This window comes from Orbicella faveolata, unplaced genomic scaffold (assembly GCF_042242905.1).
Source record: "Orbicella faveolata isolate gen_17 unplaced genomic scaffold, um_ofav_v1 contig_3, whole genome shotgun sequence".
NCBI lineage: Eukaryota > Metazoa > Cnidaria > Anthozoa > Scleractinia > Merulinidae > Orbicella > Orbicella faveolata.
In genome coordinates this window covers 22,295,164-22,317,886 of record NW_028301558.1, presented here as the reverse complement: position 1 = coordinate 22,317,886, position 22,723 = coordinate 22,295,164, and the positions used below count along the sequence as shown (strand labels likewise).

Sequence of the window (22,723 nt, the reverse complement as noted above, 5' to 3'; positions counted from 1 at the left end):
CTAATGCTGTTTCTAGTTGTTCCTTTTGTGTTCCCGCTACACCCCGCAGTGATCTCGTAGCCGCACTGTTTACAGTTTCAATTTTGGGGAAAATAGATTGATGTTTTTAGAATGGGCGTTTTGTTTATGTTCATGTCTGCGAGTGAAATAATTTCAGACAATGCTTTCGACATGCACTCGTTGTTATGGTTTATTTGCAACACGCGGTGTTCCCGTCGAGGAAAATATGTAAGAATTAAACCACAAAAAGAATATTTAAGATGGCTGGTTATACTTATCAAGCGATGTTGATAGTGGTATTACAATAATGCCCAATCATTGGTGAACACATTTTGGTTATCTTTGTCACATAATAGGCTACCATAGCAGCAGTAAAACCTGCTAAAAAGTTGGCACCTCATTACTGAAACAACGACTTGGCGACCCCTTATATTTGTTATTGAAATGCGACAAGCATGTAAAGATAAAACTTTTTGTAAAGTTTAAAATATTCTGTCAAGGGGCTCATGTTAAATTTGTGACAATTTTGAAAAGATGACTCTGAATTCACGAAAGGATTCTTTTTCAACTTTGCAAAGGAGTTTTATCTTAAAATACTTATTACAATTCAATAATAAACAATGTGTTTCACCGAGTGGTTTTTGAATTATAAGTTCTCAAAGCTAACGGGTGCCTCGTTGCCATGGTAACCTTTATATCTGCCATAAAGGTAAATGATTGGGCATTTGTGTGATACTAATATTCTAACCACCTTGGCAATGCCCTAGCAGATGCTTTTCTTGGCAAAGACTTAAAATTATGTGATGAAAACTATCGAGGAAGTTTAAATCATTTGCTTTGAAATGGCCGTTCTCTTATAGTCACCCATAAAAGATGGGTTGAATTTCTTTCAGTTAATTTTAGTTTTGAAAGGACAACTCTTAATTTCGAGAAATTTTGAGAGCGGTATAAATATTTTATGATCCAACAAATTGGGCGTCAAGACACTGGGCTCTAGAGTGAGACTTTTCCAAGTTCCGTTAGCAAGGAACTTGGGTGTAAACAGGAGCCATAATCGGGGACGGAGACCGTAAGCGCGCGCCATTTCAAGTATTGGGGTTGTCCCCATGGTATGGGACAATAATTCTCTTTTAGAACAAATTGCGCCATCACCTGCGGCACACGCGCGTACATGCTGCGAGGATTTTTGCGGATGTCGCGCGGGGGAGTGAAATAAGACAGTGTCGAATTTAGGTATGTTCCGGTGTAAGCTTATATATATCGCTGACCAAGTTGTGTTCCGACTGATGCTTCTTTTACATGAGCTGTACATTACTCCACTTTAAATTTCACATATGTTGAAGATTAACAGCTTTTCCATTACACCGCAAAAAACTAGCTGGATATATTTAGATACAGCAGAGCTTCAGGACTTTAAAGTTTCCTAGCTCCTCTTGCCACACACTTGCGAGGAATTTGTCAGTCTATCGCGACCGAAAAGTAAAACAAAATAATTGCTAGTTTGAGTTTCGCTTGAATTGTAAGCAAGGCTTGATGTTTCATCAAGGCTTAGTAACTTTACGTCCTTAGATACTGCTCAGTTTTATTCGTGTAAAAATCCAGTAAATTCTCTGTTGTCGATGAATGAGAGCGCCCACCGATGCGTGTTTTGTACAGTCAGTAAACATGACAAATTGTACTTCCGCCGCACTTTCGGGTGAAAGCGTACATCGAACTCAAACAATAACTCTATAGTTTTTAAATATGTTTAAGATTGATAAATGTTTGAGAACATATTAAGAGCTAAGCTAAAAATATGTGAATAAAGCAGAAACAATCAGCAAAGTTACGATGACGCTTTCTTTAATCAACTTGGAATAACGATTTCGATTTAGATGATCGAGTTATCAAAACTCCTTGTCTATTTTCATTTTCGCAGTGTAAAACTTCACTATGCTTGTGTTGAAGAAACACACATGATGTTAGTAGCCTTTTTTGCATTTGTGAAATTTGTTGCAGCATCTCAGCACAAAAGATAACGAAAGAAATCTTTGTCAAGATTTGTTGACAATTGAAAACACCGACTCGGACTTGAAAGTGCACGAGCTGCATGCACTATGCAAATGAGCTAATTGTACGCGTCAGACTTTCCTTTCAAAAACTTTTGCAAACTCACCAAACAAGCAGAGACAATAAGAAACCATCAAAACAGGTTTTGGTTATGATGAAACATGGTCTGAGAAACTCACAAATTAACTCGATACCAGAGTAGAGAGTTTTCTTGCTATATTCTTAAGCATACACTTAAGCTTACAACTAGCGTGAGCAGATCTTATTATTCATTCCCAGCGCGAGATTGAAGTCTTGTTTTTGACCCTGAAAAACCCACCTTTTCCGTTAGCCCAGAGCATAAAACTACATATAAGCGCCCTGGTTCGTATTCTCTGCCTTATTCCCTGCCATCGCTGTGAAAAATACGCAAGAGAATCTCTCAACTCTCTCCATTTGATCACGCAACGTGACAACATTCACGCGAGAGCCCCTGGCATGTGCGTGAATCCGCGCGGGTATATGACGTCAGGATGGCGCAATTTGTTCTAAAAATAGAAAAATTGTCCCATATCATAGGTGCGCGCGAATCCCGAGACTTGCGGTCTCCGTCCCCGATTATGGCTCCTGGTGTAAAGCAAAAAAATTTAAGTTTGAATATTGAAGATTCAAACCTGAGCACAGGCAGCCCAAGCTCTCTCTACGAACCACACAAGCAACACAATATGGCATCGAATTATAAGGGTTTATATGGGATTTTCCACAAGATATCCATGCAGGTAGTTAAAAGTGAAAATTCTCAATAAAAATGGCTTACCTTATTCCAGACGTGTGTTGTTTGCTCCTGGTGTGGTTATTTTACCGATTGAACTTGATTTAAGCGACTTTTTTGAATTCCGATTTTCCCTTTATAAAGAGAGGACAAGGCGAAACACCTCAGTCGGTATAGGCTGTCGAACGAAGTCAAAAATCCCAGGCTAAAATGTAGCCACGGCCACAAATCCACCGCAGAATTCAAGGGCAAAGGTTGATCTTTCATTTCAATCCTCTAGGCACACAATCGCAGCCTTGCGAGCGACGCCAGGCGGCTCTTCGTGTCCCCAGTGAAACGATAAAACTACGGAAGAGCTCCGTGTCGTTTGATCCGCGACCCAACGACCGTTGAAATCGGCTTGGTAGCCTCGTCAGGTTGGCAAACCAAGACTCGCGGGATCTGTGATCTGAGTAAAAAAAAAACTATTGTCGGGATTGTGTTGGCAAGGGATTTTTCGTGGTGTATGTAGTAATGCAACATTTCAGGGTAGGCAATAACCTGTAATCTTTATCGTTCCATGCCTGTTTAATTGCGTTCAGAGAAAGATATTGAACATTATGAGAAATATTAAGAGGAGTTTCTAACATAGGTTTGGATGCGGGATGCGGAATGACAGAAATTTTAATGACGGGATGCAGGATAAAAACACTTGGCGGGAGAGGGATTTGTTCATTTTGACGGATAAGATGCGGGATGGGTTTGAAAATGATGGCGGAATACGAGTGAAAAACAGAAAATCACACGTACTGTCTTCGTAAAATATCAGAAGATCTCAAAATTGGATGGCATCAGTGGATGGTGCAACCACTAACCTCGACGTCCTCTGCGACGGCCACCACAGCAGCAGCCAAAGGTAGTTTTAACTGTTGCCATTTATTATGAGAAAGAGAGCAGTGGTCGGCGGCAGCAGTTATCTCCGAAAAGAAAAAGTTCTTACGGTTTTACTAAAAAACCGTTAATTCCTTACGAAGATTCACGAAACCGTCAGGTTAGATACGAGTTCTTGAATAGCATTGAATAAGAAAAAAACAATCGGCTTTCTACTCCGAAAGGAACGAATGTGTTTCTCACTTTTGACAGGGAGAGGTTAAACTAGAGGAGAAGTTCCTGCTTTGACGAATTTGATGGAATTTTTAATGGGTTGCCTAATATTGTCAAGTTCAAGAGATAATGTTTTACCACTCAGAATGGTAAGGAAAAATTGCATTTATTTTACACGTTTTTAACGGTGGAAACTGAACAAAAAAGAAAAAAATGCAGTTACAAGTTCTTCGGTCAAGGTGGCTGGTAACAGTTTGTCGCTCTTTCCATCAGTCATATTTCGACGAGTCAATACTACCACTCTTTATCAAGAGTTGTTACAATATTGGTGTGACATAAATGCCCAATCTTTGTTAACAAGTTGCAGTCACCTTCATGGCAAAATGAGTTACTATAGCAACAATACGACCTGTTAAAAACACCCTTAAATCGGTTTTAGTGCTTATAATGAAAATCGACTCGATGAAAACCTTTTTCATTATCGAATCGTGATAAGCATGATGAGAGTTTCGAAATCTGTGTTACGACATCCAGTATCATATAATATTCTAATTTCATTTTTATAATTTAACAACATCCAAATCTGAAGAAGGCTGGTCTGGCCAGCCGAAATATTGTTTTAAATACACGACGTTGTGTCAGCCTTGCAGTAGTCTTTGACTTGTCATCGTTTTACTTTTCAAGTTTGTCTGATTAGATCTCCTGTGAGATCCAATGTTTGGCAGGATCTTCGTTCATGGCTTTACAGTTTATTTAGTGTGTTTTCAAAACTTTTTCCATCCACAAGAGAGCGAAAAACCGGAGTTTTTAAATTCCTCCCGTTTGAAGGGCGTTTTCGGAAAACTCCGTTTTCGTGACGGTTAGTGTGGACGGTAACCTTAACCGTAGAAATAAGAACAAATAAACCTCCGTTTTTATATTCCTCCGGCGTAGTGTGGAACTCCTTCCGTTAACCACACCTTTTAAGGAATGTCTTTCAGTTGCCATGGAGTGTTTAAGCAGCCTGTCCAAAAATGCGCTCGCCCCGCAGAAAACCCTTCTATATAAAAGTAATACAAATATGCCACATTTAAAATTTTTTTTTTTTACTGCAAAATCTTGACTGTTAGCAATTTCTATGTGATTATTTAAACCTACATTCTCTGCAAAATTTTGCCTTTACAATCACTGTCCTTATGACTATAAAATTAATTAAGCTATTTTCAGTAATTAAAATAATGAAGCAAGTTGATTATTATTTTTTCGTAAACATCTATACATTATTTACAGAAAGCCTATCTGGGAGGCAGATGACATCACCATTCTGTAAGGTACATGAATCTATCACACGTGGTTCTACATAGCATTTTAAAATGTTTACCAGCACATTGAAATACTGTGACATTAAGCTCAATATCTCTCGGCCAACCGTGCGATTGCCTGGACAATATATCTACATAGCTCTACATAGCATTTTGATTTTTTTCACATGTACATTATTGGAATACTCTGACAGTAGCTGAATTCTTTCAAACTAGCATTTAAACCGACTTCACTTAAGCTGAACGAATCTATTTTAGAGAAATAAGTGATCTAGCGTACAAAAGATGACATTTCCACTCCTTTTGCAAAACCTTGGAATTTTATTTCGCGATTATGCCGAGCAATTCGTTACTTCTGAAAAAGCTCCTAGTATAAATCAACATGTTGTTTACAGGAAGTGGAATTCGTTATTTTGGTGTTTTGTAATTGTGACAAAGCCAGAGTTGAACGACTGGTTTGTTAAATTGTATGTTTAGTTCACAATGCTAATTTAGTCAGTACCCTCGTTCGATCGTGCTTGATACAGGCGGGTACATTAAGAAAAATGCCAGTAATATGATCAGGACGTAAAGACCGAGCGCAGCGAGGTCCGTACGTCCTGACCTTGAGCCAAATATTTTCCCGTCCGGCCCGACCTTACTCAGTCAATAAGCATTTTATCATATGACCACGTATTATTGAAAATTTTGAAAATTCTGTTATAACCGTAGATAGGACGCGATTACATAACATCAGACGGCCGCGCGCGGAACAACTGCAGAAAAGATTCTACAATAAAAACTTGTCATTTTGTTCTTAGCGTCGAGCAAGAAACTCACAATTCATCGAAAAACACGACTCATTTTCTCATTTGTGCTTTAAGTCCACAATTACAATTCATGCTAAAAAGCCAACAGAAAGTTGACATAAATATGTCAAAAATATGTCAAAACCATCAAAACCTTGGCGAGTGACAAAAGCTCGCTTCACACTTCACTGAAATTGTTCACAAATCTTCTTCATCTAGAGACTCAATAAAATGTCGGCGCCGTTTCAAGCTATTTGTCGATCTCTTGGATTCTCTTGAACAAGGGAGAACCAGCAATTGAATATTAATGACACCGGTGTTGGCTCTCGCAAACAGTGCCGGGGTTTACTGACTTTGCTGGCTTTATTGTGTAGTGGAAATTACACTATTAAACACAAGCGAGCTTTATTGTCTGGATGAACTGTACGATAATGAACTTGTGTTCGTACTCAGTTTTGTCTCTTCAAACAACACTGATGTAGAAACTACAGAGCAATTTATCCTACTGTACACAAGGTATGTTTGTGATTTCTCTGGTTTAACCAACTTGCCAGAAACTCTGAAAAATCGAAGAAAACATTTAAGCTTATATCGTACTTTGCTTTCTTGGCGTTGCCGGGTTTTCTTGCTTTTGACCCACGATGAATTCTTTTGATGCTTTCCACTGAAAGAAGTTTCGCCTCAAGACTGTTTACTTATTCCAAAGGTTAATTACCGGACAGTTCATCCGGAAAAGCTGTTTTCTTGACCGCCCGTTTGCTTGTTGTTGGCTTCTGAGAAAGTTGGCAACTTTTTCATTTGTGAGGAGTGTTGACTTTCTCAGTTTCATTGCTTTCGGAGTGAGTTGGCGACTGAAGTAGTTCTGCATCGGACAGTTCGCCTGGATAGTAAAATTCACTCTCAGAATGTTCACTTTCATCACTCATTTTGAAGAGAATAAAATTTTGCAGCAAAGAAGTTGTTTTTGTCATTAACTGGCATCGATTTTGCTGAACGCGTTTCTAGTAGGGCCCTACGCATTTCTAGAAGGGCCGTACGTGTTTTTCCGGCCTTATCGGCTTCCACACGTACGGTCCTCATGCATACGGGACCTTTTTTCTTATGGTTTTCCAAGGAAATTGCGCGCGGGGCCGTACGGGTCATATGATAACAATTGATATTTTGAAACAACCTCCTTGTACTAATTCCTTAAGAAAAGAACCTAAGCTCAAATGCAGCGCAGAAATAAATTAACAGAGATTCCTTAATCGGCCTTAATCCGATGAAAAATTTTTTGACTATTTTTACAGTTTTTCAATTTTCCTTGAAATAAGGTGGCTGAAGGTCAGTTACGTTCCTTTATTCTAGAGAACATTGTAAACTTCTCTCGAGCTTCCGTTTACCATAGTTTCTGTTTTTTCCCTCTTTTCTTACTGAAAACAGTCTATGCGGTGAGCGGTGGACGGTCGATTCTGGCATGCGGGTAAGTTTGCTGTCCACCCAGCGTCATCATTTAATTTTGAATTTAAGTAGAGTATATTACAATCCAAATTAAACAATTTTAAAATATCCTCATCTTCAACTGTAAAGTAGGTTTACGGTTATTCCTCATTCCAGCTCTCTTGGTTTTGACGAATGCCTCTTAAAAAAAGTAAAACATAAAAGTTCAGAAATCCACTTGTCTTATTTTCATCTCCGTCCTCTTCAGGGAGTACTGGGATCCCTTCCAGGTTTTCCAGTTCACACCATCGTTGGGGATAGAGGGATTTCCATGACGATAGATGCCATTCAGGTTAGATTTGTGACAGTTCTTGTACCACCAGGCTCCGTGACGTGAACTGGCACAGTTTCCGCCCTCTCTGTTATCATTATCTTGATCGCAAGTTGAAAATGGTTGACCACCGTGAATATTAAGAGAATCACCAGCAGCTCCTAAAACATTACAGAAAGAAATGATTAACTATCATCCGGAAGACAAAGATGATAACGAAAAGAAACCAGTTGTCCGAGCGATCAATTGTTGAAGATGCGTGTGGTCGAGAGTGGGGACGGTGGTCCGGGGAGTCCTCCCCCCTGCGGGATAGATTCGCTTTCAAACTTTCAGTAGTCCTAACTGTTGTTTTAGCCACAAGATTTTGCATGCATAACTGTATACAATTTCTACAGGTGTTGTTTGTAGAACGTAACGAATAGAAACGAAGCGAATTAGCTGAGTAAGAGAGTCACCAGCAGCTCGTTAATCAAGAAATGATAACTATCATGCGCAAGACACAGGTGGTAATGACAAGAAATCAATTGTGCCAGCGATTTTTTTTAAACGTGTTTGTTGTCGTAGAGTGGAGATTGTGTTTAACTACTGTACACATATTGTCCTATACAGCAGAATGACTGGACTGATATTATACCGAGCAACAAATATGAATGTAGCTGTAACATCAAATAGTTAAATTAATTAAATAACGGAATGTCAAGTAAAACCAGGCCAAGACTGAAGGTTCTTTCTTTTCTCCAAGTTGTAAGTTGAGAGATTCGCCTTCAAACTTTCAGTAGTCCTAACTGTTACTTTAGCCACGGGATTTTGTATACATAACTGAATGAAATTTATAAAGTTATTGTTTCAACATACGAAGCGACAGGAAACAAAGCGAATCACCTGAGTAATTGCCCAGGTTCAGCTTGTACTTGTCATTCTCACTCATAACACTGAACATGTTATACTCGGCATAAGCAGTATTCCCTTCAAAGTCGTCCAAGTCCACACGCAGCATGCTGTTATCATCTGATGTCAGGCGGTGAATTTTGTCCAGTCCGAGCCAAAATTCACCATTCAGATCACCAAAACCAACTTTGTAATCGCTCCAGTTAAGGAAAAAATCAACAGAACCGTCGAGTCTCTTCTGGAATACTGTCCACCCCCCACCGGCTGTTGTTTGGTCACAAAACACATTAAAGGCAGGCAAATTGTCAGGTTTGATGGTGTACACATCGTCTCTTCTTTGACCAGATTTGTAGATTTCACCACAGTTTCTGTAAGCTGCGACGGAAAAGAAATGATGAAAATTTCGATACGGCGCGAGCTTTTACCTTGAAGAAATTTTTTCATTTGCGGAGACACCACAGGCGCAGTACAATTATGGCGATACGTACTTACTTTTGTGTAGACATCCATGTGCAATTACGATTGACGATTTCCACTACGAGCGATATTTGAAAATTCTCTGAAAATTGTCCAAGTCATTATGAGAGTGCAAATATCTCGAGTTTTCGTACGACTACTCAGTTATCATATGACTAATTAAAAAACGAGGGCACCTGCATTAAGTTGCACAGCATTATAATTACTATAAATTTGCCTGCTTTCGGCCAATCACAGTGAAGTAATTTCTGCGTCATACAATAAGGTAATGATAGCTGGACTGAGTGGAGTCCAAACCTGTTTTGGCATCGAGTCTGCTGATTCTTTATCTTAGAAACAACGGGCTGCACCTGATGATTCCAATAATGTAGGCAAACGAACCACCTCCCAAATATCGTAATCGTAATAATACTTCATTCAAATACAGAGTACAAAGAGTATTTGAAAAGGAGGACCATGAGGTTATCCCTATTTAGGTCCCCTAACTAAAATTACAATCTAAAATTTAAAATTTTAAAATATCTATCACGTAAATAATCAACAATTTAACAATTAGGGTACTTCGTCAGCGAGATACTATAGGAGAATCTTTGTTGACGTCATTGTTTACATTTTTCCTCTTTAACATTCGACTTTTAGCAGAGAAGGCATCGCGCTAGACTCGAATTGACTACAAATATTTAAAGAGCTTGTCACGCTTAGTAATTGTTAAAATGTTTAGCTCTTTGGTTGAAATATTCGAGGAGAATTGGTTTTCAAAACCTGCAAAATTTCTGGATGGCAAAAGTGTTAATGAGCTCATACATTTATTTTCAAATTTTGAGATTTTAAACCCACGCTGCACAAAAGTATTCAATACATCGGGCTCAAATTCCTTGGGACAGTAAATCATGCTATGCCCTGTCAATATTCTGAACAAATGTTTTTGTAGCTCCATCAGGAACTGCATCGCTCATGCAATGAGGCAAATATTATAAATAAAGATTCTTCTATGCAAGAGATAGCAGACGTTTTACACTATTATTACGGCTTGCTCAAGTTTTACTCGAAATAATGAGTCTACCTGAACACGAGCGACCATCTCCAGTAAATCCTTCCTTACAAGTACAGTTATGTCCCCCAACAGCGTTGGTGCAGTTTGCATTCACGTCACAGTTGTGGTTGCCGGTGATACATTCATCGACATCTACATTTCAACGATTAAAACAGAACTTTTGAACTTTTGGTGTAAAGTGGATGAAAATGTTGTGATACTTGAAGAGAAGTCCAGGAGTTTACTTCTATTTTAAATAGAGAAGAAATCAACAAAATCAAAAACCATGTCATGCTAAAACCAACACAGAAATGACAGAAAAATGATTGTCAGTAACCTTCTAAGTCCATATCACAATAAACCAAAATTGCCGTTCCATTCGCAGTTGGATCCAGCCAGTACTTGCTGCTACTGGTGTCTTTGCCTTCGCTTGCCTTTATTTCCTGACATGAATGCGCTGGGAGCTCCGGAACGGAACCCAGAGGAACTTGAATCAAAAAAAAAAAAAAAAAAAAGAGGAAGAGAGAGAGAGAGAGAGAGAAAAGAAAATTACAAATTTACCCGTTATATTGTGGTTTCTATTATGATAAACACTGTTTCTGTCGATGGAGGCTGATAGCTGCCCACAGAAATCTTGTTTTTAATAAAATAATAAAAACGGGAAAAAGTTCAAGATTTCCGCGAGATACGTCGATATCGAAATAAAATAAGCAACTACTTTCAGGAAACCATAACCCAGAAAACTTCCAGGGATGAAATTTGCGAAAATGTCGCAAATAGGGCCAATTAAAATTTGGCACTAGTTAGAGATTCTTCTCGAAGGAAAAAGCCCTTCAGGAGCATTTACGAGCATTAAATTTTCGGGAAAACAACGTTTCATTACTTCGGGGAAATTTTAGGCATTAATAGAAATCGTAAGCACAGACAATTTTAAAACAACGACGGAAGCTGGAAGTTTTATATTCTTCCTTTGGCGATAGCATTGGAGTTCTGGTTGATGTCCACCTCTCAAGAACGTCTGTGTTTAAGCTTCCTTAATTTTTTCGCACATACCCCGGTTGGTCAAGCGCCGTTTGTAAAACCGTGCCGGGTCTGAGCGGAAATGTTTGGGTCTTGACTCCTTGGTGCGGTTATTCAGTTCGCACGACTTTTCTCCTAAGACGTAGTTATAGCTCTGACAGGTGATTTCTGTTTCACAGCTGATATCGCACTCGTGAAGAGCTCTTACGAAGAACTTTTTCACGATGAACCCTTGTAGAGCCATCCCATTTATACTCCGTTCCTCTCTGCATTGCTTGCCAGCAGATACGCGATCCATAAAGAAGCCGGCGAAGAGAAAAAAACAGCGAACAGTCCACAGCATTTTCCAGGACTTTTAATTTGTAACTGGTGGGAGATTTAAAGAAATATAAAACTACTAATTTTAGCAAAGACATTCACGAAACTCAGGGCATCGTTCAATTAATAGGCTCCACCAAAAAATCATTAGCTTTATCTGGCTTGTCTTGGGTACTTGAAAGTCGGCGTTTTTTTAAGTTCTTTGTTGCACTATAACCTTTCTGGCTCACGTTTTCTTCTTCCTCGAGTTTCCAAGTTTACGGCACTGCGAGAGAGAAATTGTCGACTCCTGCGTAATAAAATGGGAAATGCTATCATACAACACGAGAATTATAAAGACAGATGAGTTAATTTTGGTAAATAGCAGAATTAACAGCTAACATAAACTTACCGAAAGAGAGCGGTTGAGCGAGATACTGTAATGGAGTCTTGAAAAGTTCAGCCTGTTAATGAGCATAAGGAGCTTGCACACCAGCTGCAGTAAACTATTATGTTAAACTTTAGCTTTATATTTTATTGGAAAACTAAAGACTTCCGGGCAATGGTTGTAAGAACTACTTTATGTTCCTTTATTTGAATTTGAGTTAATAGTGAAAAGCTTTCTTTTTTTGTGAAACGAGCCGCGGGATGTCAATAATGTTTCCAATTCTGTTTCTAGTTGTTCCTTTTGTGTTCCCGCTACACCCCGCAGTGATCTCGTAGCCACGCTGTTTTCAGTTTTAATTTTGGGGAAAATAAATTGATGGTTTTATTGTCTGAAAATAAATTGATGTTTTCATTGTCTGAAATAATTTCAGACAATGTTTTCGACATTCACTAGTTGTTATGGTTTATTTGCAACACGCGGTGTTCTCGTTGTAGAAAATATGTAAAAGTTAAACCACAAAAAGAATATTTAAGGTGGCTAGTTATATTTATCAAGCGATGTTGATAGTGGTATCACAGTAATTCCCAATCATTGGTGAACACATTTTGGTCATCTTTGTCACATAATAGTTTTGTTATTGAAATGCGACAAGCATGTAAAGATAATACTTTTTGCAAAGTTTAAAATATTCTGTCAAGGGGCTCATGTTAAATTTGCGACAATTTTGAAAAGGTGAATCTGAATTCACGAAAGGATTTTTTTCAACTTTGCAAAGGAGGTTTATCTTAAAATGCTTATTACAATTCGATAATAAACAATGTGTTTCACCGAGTCGTTTTTGAATTATAAGTTCTCAAAGCTAACGGGTGCCTCGTTGCCATGGTAACCTTTATATCTGCCATAAAGATAAATGACTGGGCATTTGTGTGATACTAAAATTCTAACCACCTTGGCAATGCCCTAGCAGATGCTTTTCTTGGCAAAGACTTAAAATTATGTGATGAAAACTATCGAGGAAGTTTAAATCATTTGCTTTGAAATGGCCGTTCTCTTATAGTCACCCATAAAAGATGGGTTGAATCTCTTTCAGTTAATTTTAGTTTTGAAAGGACAACTCTTAATTTCGGGAAATTTTGAGAGCGGTATAAATCTTTTATGATCCAACAAATTGGGCGTCAAGACACTGGGCTCTAAAGTGAGACTTTCCCAAGTTCCGTTAGCAAGGAACTTGAGTGTAAAGCGAAAAAATTTAAGTTTGAATATTGAAGATTCAAACCTGAGTAAAGAAAAACTATTCTGGGATTGTGTGAGCTAGGGATTTTTCGTGGTGCTTGTAGTTGTTACTTTCGTAACTCGTTTTCTTCTTTGTTTTGTTTAGATAACTATTACTTATCAACGAATATGTACATTTTTTAAGTTTTTGCTATTCGTGCTGTGATTGCTGTGATCAATGCAAGTTTCGTAATATAACCTTTGGAATCATGTAATTAGACACACCACATCCTTATTAGTTTAGTTACGCCATCTACATTCTCGCTATTATTTTACGCTATCTCTGTCATCGCTATCGTTCTAAGCTATTGTTTCTACAATTTCTACCCTCGCAGGAGCAAGATCAAAGTAAGTCTGCACATCTTTAGTCGTAATCGCGTCGTTATAGTTTAAGATTTAAGTTCCATCGGTATCCTTGATTTATGTTTTGTATCTTAGCTAGTATTAGCTTACATAAGCCTTTTGTATCGTTTAGCTTTTAGTTCGAACCACATAATCACAACCACAACCGTTACTACGACTTCACATCACAAGTATATCTATATTTTGTTATTCTGATTCCTATATTATTGATTCATCGCTCCTTCCAAGAAACGCTAACGATTGATTTTACTGTGACCTGGTTTCTTTGGATTACAATGTGCGTTCGAGTGTTTCAAGCTCCTGTTAAGCCCTAATCTACACGTGGCTTCGCTCCTGGAAAGTCATAGTATAGTTATGCAACACTCTTGTGTAAGCAATAACCTGTAGGCTTTATTGTTCCATGCCTGTTTAATTACGTTCAGAGAAAGATATTGAACATTATGAGAAATATAAAGAGGAGGGTCTAACAAAGGTTTGGCGGCGGGATGCGGGATGACAGAAATCTTAATGGCGGGATGCGGGATGCGGGATTTGTTCATTTTGACGGGTAAGATGGGTGATAGTTTTGAAAATGATAGCGGGATACGAGTGAAAAACAAATCACACGTACTCTCTTCGTAAAATGTCTAAAGATCTCAAAATTGGATGGCATCAGTGGATGGTGCAACCACTAACCTCGGCGTCCTCTGAGACGGCCATCACAGCAGCCAAAGGTACTTTTAACTGTTGCCATTATTGCGAAAGAGTAGTGGTCGGCCACAGTCATCTCCGAAAAGAGAAAATTCTGGCAGTTCTACTAAAGGCATGTAAATTCCTTACGAAGATTCACGAAACCGTCAGGTTAGTTTATGCGAGGTCTCGAAAAGCTAGTGGATAAGAAAAAAAAATTGGCTTTCTATTCGTTCCGCGAGGAACGAATGTGCTTCTCACTTTTGACGAGGATAAGTTAAACTAGAGGAGAAGTTTTAATTTTATCGAATTTGATAGGGAGTGTTTAATGGCTGCCTAATATTGTCAATGCCTAACATTGGCAATGTTTCACTTTCATAAATAAGTTATAATCTCTTGGTTATGGTGACTCAGGTTTTACTCCTTTCCCGATCGGAATACCAAGAGTTGCCCAAATTGATTTGGTTTCTTCGTGGTAAAAAAATAAAGACAAACTATATGACCGTTGTTGCTCAATATTCCCTGAATTCCACCGTGATTCCGCGATGACTTTTTCAAAACTTACAAGGTGTTTAGTTTCCGGCTAGAGGCTAAATTGATATCATGACTAGCGCCTGTCCAATCGCAATAAATATAACCATACATTGTCAAAACATTTTTGTCACCTATTATCTTATGATTTCTACGGTTTCTCTTGAAAACTATTTCGTGTAAAACCGTCCTGGGAAGTAACAACGTTTTGACATAAACAGGAAGGGGGATGCCTGCTGCACAGACTAGATATAACCTGGAATAAAGGGATTTTGAACAGGAAACGCAGTCACTAAATTTCGAACTACAAAACCATTGATCTTCCTGAGATTTTACTTAAATGATGTATAAGAGCAGCTGAAAACTAACATTCGTACAAATTTTCGCTCCGAATGGGTTCTTGGTTTTGTGATACACTACGCTTGAATTTCTAAGCTTTTGCGTGACGCAGCATTTACATGACGGCCTGAAGATCTGTCATGATGGTTAAAAAAGTGACTTACATCGGGGAACTTGGCTATCTGAACAGTTAATGTCTTAGAAGAACTATTATTTTAATGTTTTAGAGTTTCTCGAGGGATAAATTCATGCTTTTGTAGCAAAACTCAGTGACAGATGTTTCTGTTGGTTTCCGACCGCCATGTTGGTGCCCATACGGATGGGCACCAGCATGGCGTCTCCATACAAATCTCTATAAATTTGGGTAGAAAATTTATCCGCATATCTCGCATAAGAAAAATTGCTGCGACGAGAATTTTGGCGAGAGTCTTTGCATATTTACCTTGTTTCATTTTCATTGACCGGTTTTGATTTTGATTTTGATCTAGTTTGAATTGCGTGACACTGAAAACCAGCAATTGTAATGTTTAAAATGTTTTTCAGTTCAAATCGCGGGGACAACGCTTGCCATCTTTGCCACTATCATGCTAGATCAACACTAGAGTCTCTAGAGGCCATAGTGTTGATCTAGCATGATTGTGGTAGATCAACACTATGACCTCTAGAGACTATGGAGGCTAAGTATAATTGTTATACCTCCCAACTCAAATACGTTTTCCGATTGGAGGAGAACGTGTCACGTGCCGTTGGTCAAAACTCACTAACTCCCTAGGGAAACAGCAACTTGAACTTTCGACTCGCACGTGATCAGGTCGTACTCCTTGAAACCGCGGCAAATTTGTGTGTCAGCCGGCGTCAAGCAGACAATTTTTCGCAGTTGTTTTTCTATTTTGGAGTTGGGATGTATAACAAAACACTTAGTGACTGGCTCCGCGGAAAACATTGAGTTTTGTTTCCCTTTGGGCCAGTCATTAAGTGCTTATTGTCATCCCCCGTACAAGATCTGAAGAAATTATTATTGAATACACGAGAATTCCAGCACAATCTTTGTAAGTCTGTTCAAATCTTTTCTCGGTCCTGTCACCTATCCAGTATTTGGTTTGTTTGGGAAAAAAAAATAGAAAAAAATTATTTGGCCTTATCTCCAGACCAAACATCATTAAAGCAGAATTGTACAATAAACTTTTTTCAATGAGGATACAACTCTTCTTTCTCTTTCTCTTCTTTCTCAACTCTTGAGGATATAACTCTTCTTTCTCAAAATGTTACGCCCCTCTACATGACGCCCTTTACATTCGGGTTTTTATAGTCATGGAATTTGTCTCTTTTCGAGCTCGGCTTTTGCAAATTGTTAACCTTCGAGCAGGCCCACGTTGAAGCACAAGCACGTGCGGCGTAGCCGCGAGCGCGAAATCGAGCGGCGAAGCGGCGAAGCAGGCGAAGAGGCGAAGACTCCTTCTCGCCGGAACGCTGTGCTCTTCACCGCTTGCACGCGCGACCCAAAGGTGAGCCTGCTTACTAACTAGCAGCAGTCCTAATTGCGAAAGTCATAAAATAGAGATAATCAAACTCCAACAGACACATACTGCGACAGGTAATCTTCTCGACGAATTTAACTTACTTAATTTTAATTCATGTGGTAGTTGTCGAATTATGAGCCTCCCAAAACGTCAGGCTGTGACGTGCAACCATAATAAAAGATAAGTCTGATATTTATTGTAAAGAATTGAAACGCAAGAATCTTGTAGGAATAAAATTTGCTCTGTCAGCATATACAGCAGTTGTCTGAACTCAGTAGTTTGCTGCGCGTTCTCAGCGCCTCTCAGCAACATTATAAGCCTCCAATCATATTCATGAGTCTCCCAACATAATTATGAGCCTCCCAGCAGAATTATGAGCCTCATAGCATAATAATGAGGCTCACAGATAATAATGAAGCTCACAGCATGATTGCGAACCCCTTGTGATTAACTATAATTGAACCACTCAGAATGGCAGAGAATAATTTCATTTATTTTACATGTTTTTAATGGTGGAACGAGAGCGAGACCCTTTTAGAAAAGCTGAAGGCTTTCATTTGTCTCCAAGGGGTTGACAAATTCGCTTTTCAAACTTTCATTTGTCCGTGTTGTTTTGTCCAACGTGATTTTGTATCTACAAGAGTAGCTAAAAATTTATAAAGCTGTTGTTTCAACAAACTTAGAGCACCTGAGTAATAGTCAAGGATCAGTTTGTAGTCTCACTCATAACACCAAACTTGTTATACTCAGCATAAGTAGTATTCCCTTCAAAGTCTTCCAAGTCTACACGCAGCATGCTGTTACCATCTGATATCAGGCGGTGGATTTTGTCCAGTCCGAGCCAAAATTCGCCATTCAGATCACCTAAACCAGCTTTGTAATCTCTCCAGTCAAGGAAAAAATCAACAGACCCGTCCAGTCTCTTCTGGAACACTGTCCAACCCCCACCGGCTGTTGTTTGGTCACAAAACACATCAAAGGCAGGCAGGTTGTCAGGTTTGATAGTGTACACACCGTCTTTTCTTCCGCCAGATTTGTAAATTTCTCCACAGTTTTTGTAAGCTGCCGAAGCTGCAAGAGAAAAAAATGATTGAAATTTTGAGATGGAGCGATTTTGTACCTGAAACAAATTTTTCTAATCGCGGAGACCCAGCAGGAGCTATTTATGGGGAGTGGAAAGTCGAAACGGCGAAGAAAAAAGTCACTCAAACATTGCAATACGTACTTGCTTTTGAGTGGGCTTTGAATTCACAGACGAGAGGAACTTTGCTCTGATGCTCGCCGATTAAGAAGAATAATCCAACGAATTTTTTCTGCCTTGTCAGGAGAAAGCATTCATAGAGCTGTTAGGCCCGGTGTGACTCTCTCCCCAGGGCTCCTCGCTTTCTCTTCTACTTTTCGCGGCCATTTTTTCCCTCGCCGTGTCGACTTTTCTTGGTCTCCATCAACTGTTCCTGGGTCTCCGGCGATTGAATATCTTGAACTTTCAGAAATTGATACGCATAAATTATCAGTATACATTACTTTCGTCGCAAGTTGTTCCAGTGAATCTAGGGCGACAAAGACAACGAAAACCTTTACTGGTGAATCCAGCTTGACATGCGCCATTGTTCAGACATGGGCTGCTACTACAGGGATTCTGTTCAGAGAGAGAAAGAAACGATGGAAGCAAATAAATGACTAGACATTATGGATTGTATATATTGTACTGAAATATTTCTAGCTAGATCAGGAGGGAAAAAAAATTTAAATGATTTACAATTTCTTATGTATGTTTACTCTTAGCTTTCTAGTCTTGTGATTTATTTAACAAATGCATGTGTCGCCGAAAATATTCAGCATAATTCTGTATAACTAGTTAAGACTGTTTTACATTACCTCAATGGCCAGATATGTGTAACTTGGGTGATTGTCAAGAAAGGTGATAAACTGGTTTTCATCCGTAGCATTGTTCAACTCGCATTTGTGTGTTCCCCTCTTTAAAGGTCCCAAATTGATGGACACACAATTGGGCTCCATATAACAGCACAGTCGACAGGACCCCTCATTAGAGACCGCCTCACTCCTGATCACGTGATTCTTCATTGCTCTGTTTGCAACTGGTTCCTTGAATATGATGTTGCGGCATTCGTTGTCTGTGAGAAACAAACAAACAAAAAAAACCTAAATGGCTTCCTCTGATAAAAATATTTACCTTCTGCTCACACGGGCAGATCGTTTCTATCGCCGTGCTGTTATCAGAAGGGAGAAGGGAAGGTTACAATGCTTCATGATCTGTGTTTTTTCCAGAATATATCTTTCACAGACATTGAATCTTTCTGTGATACAAATTATCCAACGTTTTCCATAATGAAGATAGGATCTTGAAAGAAAATCGAAAAGTTTTTCTAGGTTGTGTAAGTTTGCGAAAAGGGAAAATATATTTTTATCCTTGAGAAATGTTATTTTTCTGGGTGAAAAAGCTTTCACGAAGATCCTGTGCGACCAGACAATGAGTAAAATAAGTCGGTTTGCATGCGTGTATTCCTGAGATGTGGAAATGAAGAGATTGTAGAACTTAAACTTTTAACTAAAGCAGATTTAATGTTTTGGAGACAAAATGAATTTAGCAGAGATATGAAAAAGTCTTGGTTAGCGCAAACTAACAGACTGAGAAAACTACAAGAAACTGAAACACTTACCAAAGCAACCAAGACATAATGGGAATATGTTCCCAAACGAGATACAAAGGCAAAAGATAATAGCAATGTTATGCTGAACTGAATCTCCAAAGAAACCATTCTTCTGTTTGTGGAGAGAAGTGTGCGAAGTGAACGCTCCTGAGTTTCAGCCTCCACGGTCTTTTTTTTTTTTTTCACTTTTGAGGAGAAGAAGTTTAAACAGAGCAGGAGCTCCTGACGGTTTTGGCGAATTTAATAGAATGCATGTTTATATCTCAGATATGAAACGATAATTTAATTTTGATTTAATCATTTTTCGGAAGAAACCTCTCCATCCCTTTTTCAGTGTAAATATAACAATACAGGTAAATTGTATAGAAATAACTGGTACATACTAACGAGTGCGTATACAAAATTTAAAATGCGTGCGGATTACAGAGATGGCTTAAATTAAAGTGTAAAGTTGCTGATTAAGGGAAGAGTTCACTATTCTATTCAATTTGCATCTTCTGTAACATTTGCACTGATGAAGGCAGAGGTTTCTGCCAAAACATGTTTGTAAAATTTATTGTCGTTTATATCTGAAATTGGTTGTGACTTTCCTGCGGTCCAGACCTTTTGGTAAAGTTTATATTGGTTTAATGGATTGCCTGATATATTGTTTTATTTATATAACTGAGACAATTACTTCATTTTGATTGGCTGAGAGTAGGCAAATCTATCGTTAATTTTTAATTTGCACTGCAGTGCAAATACGCGCGCGCTTTCGTGATTTTCCCACTCATATAATAAATGCGTAATCGCATAAAGGCTCGCCGAGCAATTAAGGATCTAAACTACTTGTTAGTGTTTGAAAATTCTTTCCAATTGCACTCGCCTAAAGGTTCGTGCAATTTTGAAGGAATTTTCAAATATCGCTCGTAGTGTAAATCCCTTAATTGCACACGCATTCATACGACTACCTACACAAATTTTCACTTTCATGGATAATTACGCTATGGCAACCCAGGACATATGGCGGTGTTCCGTACGTAATAATTGCTGTGTGTTCTCAGTATAATTATGAGCCTCCCAACATAATTATGAGCCACTCGGCATAATTATTTCCGCTCGTGTTAAAAGCAACCACGCAGGATAGAATAGTTTCCACCTCGTTGTAATCGGACAGTGTAATCGGACGGTTGGCTGTCATCGGACAGTTACATGAGTCAATCATTCTAAGTCCTCTCCACTAAATCCATCAATAACAACATTGATTACAGTCACTATAGTAACCAATTCAAGAGACTGACTTTGTAACTTTGTGAAGGTTTAGTTTACAGTGATTGTTTTGAAAGAAACTTAACAGCCATTTTGCGAGCTATTCCCCTATTCTTAATTATGATATTTAAAAATGACTATTAAAAGCTATTTTTCAAATAGTGTGAGATTGTAATGGTTATAATTAATTGGTAACAGGACATCGGGTCGTCCAATTCAGTCTGTAATCATATTCATGCAGCGCCGTAGCACGGCGAGCCCCCCCCCCCTCCCCCCCCAAAAAAACTTTGACTAGCACGTAATAAAAATATTCGAAAGCAGAAAAGTAGTAATGTTGGGATACTGTTGGATTCTTTTAGCGTAATTAACACTCTGGTTAACCCTAATTTTTCTTTATAACGTTTTACAACAAATGTCAGGCAAATTTTTTTTTCAAACTCTTACAAAGTTTAAAGCAGCGAAACCCGAAAGTGGTGTTGGATTTTTGTGTTTGACCGCTGTAAACTGAGCCAATAATCTTGGTAGGCACCTTCGGTCAGCGGCCACGTTCTTCCTGCTTGTTTCCAGAACCATTCAACATTCGGTTCGATAAAGCATGAAATTTTATGGCTTCGACAGGGAAAAATCAAGAGTCTTTTAAGCAAAACACAATCCTCAAATGGGTGGGACCTGATCGTGAGCCATCGAAGCCATCAAAGAATGAAAACCGTGAAGAACAGGCTCGTTTAGAAGAAAAATCCCAAGCTGGAACATCTGGCCCACAGGCAGCAGGAACTTCAAGAACTTTGAATTCAAGCATAATCCCCACAAGCCAAGAACCTGATTTACTGGCACCAGGTCTGGTATCAGTGTTACAAAGCCCCAATCAACCCAAGAGCTGAACAGCGGCCATGGTTACATTACGACAAGAAAACTGATATTGTGTTTTGTTTGATTTGTATGAAAGCCATCCGAAATAATATGCTTTCCTCGGCAAAGGCTGATCCGAAATTTACGCGGATTGGCTATGGGAACTGGAAAAATGCAATGGATAAAAAGAAAGGGTTTCAAAAACACAAGTCATCTGAATCTCACAGGGAAGCAGTAGCCAGATATGTTACAGCCTCAGCAACAACAGTCGGCGATGTCGGAGAGTTGTTTTCTGACAAGCATGCAAAGGAAAAAACAATAAAGAGAAGAATTCTACTCCCGATCCTTTCAAACGTCCGTTATTTAAATCGACAGGCTTAGCCACTTCGAGGAAATTGGGACACCCACGTGCACAGTGCAAATGAATATAACTCAAACTTCTATCAACTGCTGAAACTGCGATCTGAAGAAAACCCAAGAATAATTGAGTGGTTAGATCGCAGAACTGAAAAATACGCATCCCCGATTATACAGAACGAGATGCTCGATGTTCTTGCTCTAGGTAAGAAACTTAGTAGAGGTGCATGAAGAAGAAAAGGGGAAGTGCGAATCACAAACAAAAAACAATGAAAAAAGGTAGTCTGGAAAGATGGGATTTGGGCAAAATTTGGACTGGGAAATGGGATTTGTAGCCCCCATTGACAACCCTCTTAATAATATCCATTATTGTGCGAAAATATATATTAAAAACGTAAAAATCCATACGTTTCGAGGCTGCTGGCTCTTCATCAGTGGTGAAAATGCAAATGAAACTATCTTCTTGCTCTAGGTATGCTGCGGGAAATATCAGAGAATATTCAGAATGCTAAGATCTTTACAATAATGGCCGATGAGACAGCTGATGTGTCTCTCAAGGAGCAACTAGTTGTGTGCATTCGTTGGGTTGACGACTTGTTCGTTATTCATGAAGACTTCACGGGGATGTTGCCATTGCCGAGAACCACTGCTGATCAGATCGTAGAAACACTAAGGGACGCACTGCAGCAAATGAATCTCAATATTCAGAATGCTCGTGGTCAGTGCTATGATGGTGCTGCAACAATGGCCGGTGAGAAAACTGGAGTGGCAACAAAGATTAAATCTGTCAATGCAAAGTGTTTGTATACACACTTTTATGGCCATGCCTGGAACTTGACTGTTGCTGATGCCATAAAATCAGTGAAATATATGAGTGATGCACTTGATACAGTCAGAGAAACTGGAAAGGTGGTGAAAAAGTCCCCGCAAAGAAACACACAATTAGATAAAATTAGGGAGGAAACCACAAATGAATCTCGCGGAGTTCATGCTCTTTGCCCGACGCGATGGACTGTTTCGTGGCGAAGCATTAGCATCGGCGCTAAACGACCATGGTGAACTCGATCATGGAACTTTG

General features: G+C 39.0%; 2 protein-coding genes and 1 long non-coding RNA gene across 3 annotated transcripts; 1 reads left to right on the top strand and 2 right to left on the bottom strand.

Moving 5' to 3' along the window:
• Positions 1-7,269: 7,269 nt before the first annotated feature.
• On the bottom strand, positions 7,270-18,675 carry LOC149106889 (microfibril-associated glycoprotein 4-like). Its single transcript, XM_089298636.1, has 4 exons — positions 18,398-18,675; positions 18,044-18,158; positions 8,605-8,985; positions 7,270-7,883 (listed from the first exon to the last, which is right to left on the bottom strand). The coding sequence occupies exons 1-4, from the start codon at positions 18,602-18,604 to the stop codon at positions 7,618-7,620; spliced, it is 969 nt and encodes a 322-aa protein (XP_089154762.1). The 5' UTR covers positions 18,605-18,675; the 3' UTR covers positions 7,270-7,617.
• LOC149106890 (uncharacterized) lies at positions 11,480-12,524 on the bottom strand. The gene is made up of 2 exons (XR_016209983.1): positions 11,850-12,524; positions 11,480-11,747 (listed from the first exon to the last, which is right to left on the bottom strand). It is a non-coding gene; the product is annotated as an uncharacterized LOC149106890 (long non-coding RNA).
• A 3,371-nt stretch (positions 18,676-22,046) lies between the features above and the next one.
• Positions 22,047-22,723, top strand: LOC149106888 (zinc finger MYM-type protein 1-like). The gene has a single exon (XM_089298444.1). The coding sequence runs from the start codon at positions 22,120-22,122 to the stop codon at positions 22,702-22,704; it is 585 nt and encodes a 194-aa protein (XP_089154570.1). The 5' UTR covers positions 22,047-22,119; the 3' UTR covers positions 22,705-22,723.